This window comes from Pongo abelii, chromosome 23 (assembly GCF_028885655.2).
Source record: "Pongo abelii isolate AG06213 chromosome 23, NHGRI_mPonAbe1-v2.0_pri, whole genome shotgun sequence".
NCBI classification, from domain to species: domain Eukaryota; kingdom Metazoa; phylum Chordata; class Mammalia; order Primates; family Hominidae; genus Pongo; species Pongo abelii.
This window is the reverse complement of record NC_085929.1, coordinates 52,784,945-52,794,075: the sequence shown is the minus strand read 5'-3', so window position 1 is coordinate 52,794,075 and position 9,131 is coordinate 52,784,945. Positions and strand designations below refer to the sequence as shown.

At 48.3% G+C, this 9,131-nt stretch overlaps 1 protein-coding gene across 1 annotated transcript; it reads left to right on the top strand.

The window, feature by feature from the left end:
* The first annotated feature begins 1,204 nt into the window (after positions 1 to 1,204).
* PKDREJ (polycystin family receptor for egg jelly) lies at positions 1,205 to 8,882 on the top strand. The gene has a single exon (XM_024240075.2). It carries the CDS (start codon positions 1,226 to 1,228, stop codon positions 7,985 to 7,987), a length of 6,762 nt encoding a protein of 2,253 aa, XP_024095843.2. The 5' UTR covers positions 1,205 to 1,225; the 3' UTR covers positions 7,988 to 8,882.
* Positions 8,883 to 9,131: the final 249 nt, after the last annotated feature.

Here is a 9,131-nt window from a genome sequence, read left to right as displayed (position 1 = left end):
CTGTGTCCCCACCCAAATCTCATCTTGTACTCCCATAATTCCCACATGTTGTGGGAGGGACTGGGTGAGAGATAATTGAATCACAGGGGCAGTTTCCCCCATATTGTTCTGTGGTAGTGAATAAGTCTCAGGAGATCTGATGCTTTTATCAGGGGTTTCCGCTTTTGCGTCTTCCTCATTTTCTCTTGCCACTGCCATGTAAGAAGTGCTTTTTGCCTCCTGCCATGATTCTGAGGCCTCCCCAGCCATATGGAACTGTAAGTCCAATTAAACCTCTTTTTCTTCCCAGTCTTGGTTATGTCTTTATCAGCAGCATGAAAACGGACTAATACAGGGGAGGGCCAATTAATACCACGAGTTTGAGACCAGCCTGTGAAACACAGCAAGACACCATCTCTACAAAAATAAAAAATAAAAAATAAATCAGTCAGATGTAGTGGTGTAGATCTGTAGTCTGGGAGGCTGAGGCAGGAGGAGTCCTTGAGCCCAGGTGTTCAAGGTTACAGTGAGCTATGATTGCATCATTGCACTCCAGCCTGGGCAACAGAGCAAGACCTGTCTCTAAAATCATTCAATCAATCAATCAAGTCCCAAAATATATAGCAAAAATGGACAGAGTTAAAGAATGAGGCCAGGCACAGTGGCTCATGCCTGTAATTCCAGCACTTTGGGAGGCTGAGGTGGGTGGATCACTTGAGGTCACGGCACTGCACTCCAGCCTGGGTGACAGAGACTCCATCTCAAAAAGCAAACAAACAAAAAACAAAAACCCCAAACCAACTAGAAAGAAAAGAGCAAAGCGAACCCAAAGTAAGAAACCGAGAGTCAGACCTTCCTGGGCACCCAGGGATCTCACAGTTCCCTCCTGATCTCCCACGCTGTGACTGGCTTTCCCAAGGGTTCCTGCTGAAGCCCCTTCTCCGTGGTCAAGCTCTGTGGTCTGCACGGGGCTGAACTGCCCTCCTGAGCCATCCTGACCCTGGGCCAGCACACACTTGGGGACGGAGAGAGGAGAGGTACCCAAGAAGTCCCCAGCGCTGACTGACCCCAAGCTCCGAGGTCCCAGCTGCTCTCTGGGACTGTCCCTGGGACCCCTCTGCCAGTGGCCTTCGACGCCCGAGACCCCCACTGTCCCCAAGACCCCCACTGTCCCCGCGATCCCCGCGGCGGTTGGGCGCGCCTCGCGGCCTCCACGGCGCCTCCCAGCTTCTCCTGGGCCAGCGCCATGAGGCCTGGGCCCGCTCTCCTCCTTCTGGGCCTGAGCCTGAGCCTCGGCCGCCTCCCGCTGCCGCCGGCTTCTCGCGGGACACAAGCCGCCGTCCTCGGGGCGCCCGGGGGCCTCCTCAGGGGCGCCCCGGGCCTCGGGGTGCGCGGCGGCCGCGCCCTCCTCAGTCTGCGGCCCAGCGCGGTGCGGCCGGGCGGCGCTGTCCTGAGCGGCCGCGGCAGCCTCTGCTTCCCCCGTGGCGGGGCCGGGCGGCGCCGGTACTGCCTCGACTTGCGCGTCCTGCTCAGCGCCCAACGCCTGCCCCGGCCGGCCGCGCCCGCGCCCGCGCCCGCGCTCGTCGACCTGCAGCTCTCGGCGCGCGGAGGCCGCCTCTCCCTGACGTGGGCCGCGCCGCTGCCGCGCTCGCCCGGGCGCCTGGCCTGGGCCTTCCGCCTGCGGCTGCTCGGACCCGGCGCCGCCCACCCGGCCTCCCCGGCGGCCCGCGTCTCCCCGCGCTCCGCCGCGCCCGGCCCGCGGCCCCAGCCGGGCTTCGTGGCCCGCACCGAGTGCCCCACAGACGGCCCCGCGCGCGTGATGTTGCAGGCCGTCAACTCGTCCAGCCACAGAGCCGTCGAGTCGTCCGTGTCCTGTCAGATGAACGCCTGCGTCATCCAGCGCGTGAGGATCAACACGGACCAGAGGGGCGCCCCCGTGCGCCTGAGCATGAAGGCGGAGGCCACCATCAACGCCTCGGTGCAGCTGGACTGCCCGGCCGCGCGCGCCATCGCCGAGTACTGGCAGGTGTTCTCCGTGCCCGCCGTGGGCCACGCGCCCGACTGGACGCAGCCCTTAGATCTGCCCCAGCTCGAGATCAGGAACAGCCCCTTGTTCATTCACATCCCCAGCAATTCGTTACAGTGGGGAGTGTATGTGTTTAATTTCACGGTGTCCATCACCACAGGGAACCCCAAGATGCCCGAGGTGAAAGACTCGGACGCCGTCTATGTCTGGATCGTCAGGAGTTCCCTGCAGGCGGTGATGCTTGGCGATGCCGACATAACAGCTAATTTCGCAGAGCAGCTGATTCTGGACGGGTCCACGTCCTCGGACCCAGATGCGGACAGCCAGTTACAGGGACTCCAGTTCTTTTGGTACTGTACCACAGATCCCAGAAACTACCGTGGGGATCGAATAATCCTGGGGAGCAAGGAAGTCTGTCACCCCGAGCAGGCCAATCTGAAGTGGCCCTGGGCCTCGGGCCCTGTGCTGACACTTTTGCCAGAAACACTTAAAGGCGACCACGTGTATTTCTTCAGAATGGTGATTCGGAAGGACTCCAGGACAGCGTTTTCTGATAAGAAGGTCCACGTGCTCCAAGGACCAAAAGCCATAGCACACATCACATGTATCGAAAATTGTGAGAGAAACTTCATTGTCTCTGATAGATTTTCTTTGTTCCTAAATTGCACAAATTGTGCAAGCCGTGATTTCTATAAATGGTCAATTTTGTCTTCTTCAGGTGGTGAGATGCTATTTGATTGGATGGGGGAAACTGTAACAGGAAGGAATGGTGCTTATCTGTCTATAAAAGCTTTTGCTTTTCGGCATTTTTTGGAAGCTGAGTTTTCGATTTCTCTGTATCTAGCATGTTGGAGTGGAGTGACCTCGGTCTTCAGGCATTCTTTTATTATTAACCATGGCCCTCAGATCGGAGAATGCAAAATTAATCCAGCTAAAGGAATTGCACTTATTACTAAATTTGTTGTCCAGTGTAGTAATTTTAGGGATAAGCACGTCCCTCTTACATATAAAATAATTGTTTCTGATTTGCACAGTGTTGGTGAAATCAGTTCAGTAAAAGAGAACACCCTGGGGACCATCCTGTACTTGGGGCCTCAGTCCACAGCACCCCCTTCCTTTCTCCCTGTTGGTATGTTGGCTAATCAATATGCCTTGAAGATATATGCCCAGGTCTATGACTCTCTAGGAGCTTTTTCTCAGGTGACTTTGCATGCCACCGCACAGGCTCCCACTGACAAAAATTCATCAAAGGCTGTGTTGAACCAGTTACTCAGTTTCACCATGGGACCAAGTTCATTGCTGTCTACTTTGATTCAAAAGCACGATTTTTTACCTGCAGGTTACTTACTGTATATAGTAGCTTCCGTTTTGAATAACATGAAAACTGAATTACCTCTCCAAGATGACAGAGTCAAACTCCGAAAACACCTCGTCGATCAGTCTTTCCTTCTTCCTGTAAGCACTTTGGTAGAAATTGGCCAGGTAGTCATGACTATTACCAAATTAACCCAGAAACCCTCTGAATTCACTTGGGATGCTCAGAAACGTGCCACCATGAGGGTATGGCAAGCAAATCAAGCCCTGCAAGAATATCAACAAAAAGATAAACGCTTTCGATCTGAACAAATAGAAATCGTGAGCACTGGAATACTCATGAGTTTGTCTAATATTCTTAAAATGGCTTCTCCTCACCAAGTAGTTAAAGATCCTTTCTATGTAATAGAATCTCTATCAGACACAATACTGGCTAATAAAGTGCCAGGGAACAAAACCACCTCAATGAGAACCCCCAATTTCAACATGTATGTCAAGAAAGTTGAAAAGTGGGGTGTTACCCAGGTCTTCAGAAATGAGAAACACTGCAGAAATTGTTTTTATCCAACACTCAATGTGAGCAGTGTTCCTGGTCTGTCTGCAAATGGTCCCATTTCTACAATGTTTTGTGATTTCACAAATGACCCCTTTCCTTGGTTAAATGATCAGGAAAACACTTCGGTGGAGGTGTTTGGATTCAGAATGACAGGAGTTGCAGATAACGGTAGTGTGCTAGAGATCACACCTGACGTAGCGGAAGTGTACCTTGTCAGGAAAAACTTGACCTTTGCAGCTTTTAATCTCACAGTGGGACCCAACAGAGAGGTTGATGGGTCCTTGAAGAAGACGACAGGTGGGTTTAGCTTTCAAGTGGACAGCAGAGTGCTTAGGGAGGTTCTGGTCCACATAGTAACAGAAGTGATGGTGCTGTTCACAGTGTTGGTGTACACAGGCAGTCAGATCACTCCTACAGCGCTGGTCGCCACCTTCCTGGTGCCTCATGACATCCCTCCAGTTGCCAGCCAGAGTGCCCTGTTTGACCCAGCCTGCACAGTGAAGAAGGCCCGTGTAGTCTGCCTCCCTGTCTCCCTGCTGCAACTCATAGCTCAGCACAGCCACTCTCCCCACTGTACTGTATCCATAGTTCTTCAGGCACCTCGTTTTGTCATGAAGCTCAATGACAAGCTAGTGAGAATTTCTATTTTCAGCGTCCAGTGCTTAGACATGTATGGGATCCAGAGTGAATGGAGAGAGGGTTACTGCGTTCTTGGTGAGAAGACCAGCTGGCATGAGGTGCACTGCATCTGCAAGAATGTAGTGAGGGCTAGGCGGCAGCTGGGCACAATCGGACTCACCAGCATTCACCTGCATACCCACTATGTGATGGCCAAGGTGATTGTGATCCCTAATCCTGTGAATCTACGGTTAAATATCATCAAGAGCCTTCACCAAAACCCCGTGACCCTCTTCACTGTGCTTTTCATTATTCTCTTATACATGGTCCTAGCTTTCTGGGCTTTATACAGGGATGAAATAGATCAGCATCTTCGGGGGCATGTGATAGTTCTACCAGATAATGATCCTTATGATAATTTATGCTACTTGGTGACTATTTTTACAGGAAGTCGTTGGGGGTCTGGGACCAGGGCCAATGTCTTTGTGCAACTTAGAGGAACTGTGAGTACCAGCGACGTGCACTGTTTAAGCCATCCACATTTTACAACTCTCTACCGAGGTAGCATCAACACTTTCCTCCTAACGACAAAAAGTGACTTGGGGGACATCCATTCCATCCGTGTGTGGCACAACAACGAGGGTCGATCGCCTAGCTGGTATTTAAGTAGAATCAAAGTGGAAAATCTGTTTAGCAGGCACATTTGGCTGTTCATATGCCAGAAATGGCTTTCTGTTGATACCACTTTGGACAGAACATTTCATGTTACCCATCCAGATGAGCCTCTGACCAGAAAAGACTTTTTCTTTATAGATGTGAGTAGTAATCTCCAGAAAAACCACATGTGGTTCTCTATTTTTGCTAGTGTTGTTGCTAAAACATTCAGTAGGCTCCAGAGATTGTCCTGTTGTTTAGCAATGTTGCTTAGCTCTCTTCTTTGTAACATTATGTTCTTTAATCTAAATAGACAAGAACAAACTGAGTCAAGAGAGAGGAAGTACATGAGATCAATGATGATAGGAATTGAAAGTGTCTTAATTACAATCCCTGTGCAATTATTAATAACTTTTTTGTTCACCTGTTCCCAGAGGAAACCTCAAGCAGATCTAAAGGAGGTATCTCCTCAAAAGCATCCTCTAATGTCAGAAGCAAGTGAGCACTGGGAAGAATACATGAGAAAGTGGCATGCTTACGAAATGGCTAAGGTGCACCCCAGGGAGGTTGCAAAACCTGCATCTAAAGGAAAGCCCAGGCTTCCAAAGGCTTCTCCTAAGGCAACCTCCAAACCCAAGCACAAGCATAGGAAAGCACAAATCAAGACCCCAGAGACCCTCGGGCCAAATACAAATTCCAGTAACAGCATAGAAGATGATCAGGATGTCCATTCCGAAAAGCACCCTTCCCAAAAGGATCTCCAGCAGCTTAAGAAAAAGCCCCGGATTGTCCTACCTTGGTGGTGTGTTTATGTTGCATGGTTTTTGGTTTTTGCTACTTCTAGCATATCCTCATTCTTCATTGTATTTTACGGACTGACTTATGGCTATGACAAGTCAATAGAATGGCTCTTTGCATCTTTTTGTTCATTCTGTCAGTCAGTTCTTCTGGTGCAGCCATCTAAAATTATACTCTTGTCAGGCTTCAGAACAAATAAACCCAAGTATTGCAAAAACCTTTCATGGTCAACCAAGTATAAACATACTGAGATCAGGTTGGATGGAATGCGTATGCATCCAGAAGAAATGCAGAGGATACATGACCAGATCGTCCGAATCCGACGCACGAGGATGTACCAACCCCTTACAGAAGATGAAATCAGAATATTCAAAAGAAAGAAGGGGATCAAGAGAAGAGCACTCCTGTTCCTGAGTTACATTCTAACTCACTTTATCTTTCTAGCCCTTCTGTTGATCCTTATCGTCCTACTACGTCACACTGACTGCTTTTACTATAACCAGTTTATTCGTGATCGGTTCTCTATGGATCTTGCTACTGTGACTAAGCTGGAAGACATCTATAGATGGCTAGACAGCGTGCTGTTGCCTTTGTTACACAATGACCTGAATCCAACATTTCTTCCTGAAAGCTCATCTAAAATCCTTGGCCTTCCATTGATGAGGCAAGTGAGAGCAAAATCTAGTGAAAAAATGTGTCTACCTGCCAAAAAGTTTGTGCAAAACAGCATCAGAAGAGAAATTCATTGTCATCCCAAATATGGCATTGACCCAGAAGATACAAAAAACTATTCTGGCTTTTGGAATGAAGTTGATAAGCAGGCTATAGACGAGAGTACCAATGGATTTACTTATAAGCCTCAAGGAAAGCAATGGCTATATTATTCCTATGGACTACTACACACCTATGGATCTGGAGGATATGCACTCTATTTTTTTCCAGAACAGCAGCGGTTTAATTCCACACTGAGGCTCAAAGAACTTCAAGAAAGCAATTGGCTGGATGAGAAGACATGGGCTGTGGTTTTGGAATTAACGACTTTTAATCCAGATATAAATTTGTTCTGTAGCATTTCAGTCATATTTGAGGTCTCTCAGTTAGGAGTTGTCAACACAAGCATATCTCTGCACTCTTTTTCACTTGCTGATTTTGACAAAAAAGCTTCAGCAGAAATCTACTTGTATGTGGCCATTCTCATTTTTTTCTTAGCCTACGTTGTTGATGAGGGTTATATCATTATGCAAGAAAGAGCCTCCTATGTGAGAAGTGTGTATAATGTGCTCAACTTTGCTTTAAAGTGCATATTTACTGTGCTGATTGTGCTCTTTCTCAGGAAACATTTCCTGGCCACTGGCATAATTCAGTTTTACTTGTTGAACCCTGAAGACTTCATTCCCTTTCATGCGGTTTCTCAGGTAGATCACATCATGAGGATAATTTTGGGTTTCCTGTTATTTCTGACAATTTTGAAGACCCTCAGTTATTCCAGATTCTTCTACGATGTGCGCCTGGCTCAGAGGGCCATCCAGGCTGCCCTCCCCGGCATCTGCCACATGGCATTTGTTGTGTCCGTGTATTTCTTCGTATACATGGCTTTTGGTTACCTGGTGTTTGGTCAGCATGAATGGAACTACAGTAACTTGATTCATTCCACTCAGACAGTATTTTCCTATTGTGTCTCAGCTTTCCAGAACACTGAATTTTCCAATAACAGGATTCTGGGGGTCCTGTTCCTCTCATCGTTCGTGCTGGTGATGATCTGCGTCTTGATCAACCTATTTCAGGCTGTAATTCTGTCTGCATATGAGGAAATGAAGCAGCCCGTGTATGAGGAACCATCAGATGAAGTGGAAGCAATGACCTATTTGTGCCGTAAGCTGAGAACCATGTTCAGCTTTCTGACCTCGCAATCTAAGGCCAAAGATGAGCCTGAGTTCTTTATTGACATGCTGTATGGGCAGCCAGAGAAGAACAGACGCCGTTATCTGGGGCTGAAGACCAGAAACATCAATGGGAAGAAAATGGTTTACCTTGTTGTTTGATGAATGATGGTTTCATGAGTCACAAGCAAGCATTCCCCCAAATGCTGAGTCTGTGGGATTAAGGGGATTAGGGAGTGTCAGTGGCTTAGTCATGCCTTCTACTCATGTCCTTCACAAGGCATATCCCCTACATTTGGAAGAATCCCCAATCTTGACCTCTGCTCTTGGGAGTGTAAAAGCTGGAGTGTAGTGTAGCATCTGGGGAGACAGCAGGATCACAGTGTGGGATTCCTGGACTGATTTCCCTTTAGAGGAGTTATGTGACTCCCCGTACAAGGGCAACCCTGTTTCTTTGGTGCCTGCAGTTTAGAGAAGGCAGAGCCACTGGTTTTGAGAACCAGATTTGAGAGAGGGACCTGGCCAGGGTGGAGCATTGTCTGGGTGTTTCTGTGCTTGACCCATGCTGGAAGCTAATGGCCTGTTGCTCCTGACAGAGCCCCAAACTCCTCGGCCTCACTGGGAGGCCCCTTTGTAGACCAGGGCTCCCCTCCTTTTGTTCCCCCTGGGCTTAGGGCCTTGTGGGGAGTTCCAGGTCTTGCTTCATGCTTGGGAATGCAGAAGTGGCGCTTCTCATTTATTCTTAAAGCTACTGGTAGTTAAAGTAAAATTCAGTAACATTTTCTGACCAAGAGACATGTTTTGTTAAACAACAAAAAGGTGCATATGGGTTCACATTGAAATACGTCTATATGCTGAATATAGCAACATATGCATCTAAGATTTGGGCATTTGGTTATTCATGGGGTGCTGGACTATTTAGGAATAAGGAAAATGTGGTTTATCACTTAAGAGAAACAAGGGCTGGTAGCTGTACTATTTTCACTCAGAAGCATGTTCATTTATGTAGATGCCACTTTAAGCTTTATGAGAATTAAATGTGAGATTTCTTCTTTGAGCCTTGCAGTGATTTCTGCATATACACACAGAGGGGCATATACACACATAGCTCCTGCCCTCAAAGTGGAGTCCCAGAAAAGGGGGACAACCAAATGAGATGGGTGGCTGCTTTGTACACACTTCGGTGTCCATCATCCTCAGCTGCACTGAAATGGCCATAGCATGCTAGGCCCCTGCAGACACACGTAGATTCCTTCCATCTTTTCCTTCGAGGGGATGCCTAGACCTGGGCAGAATGTAGTTCTCT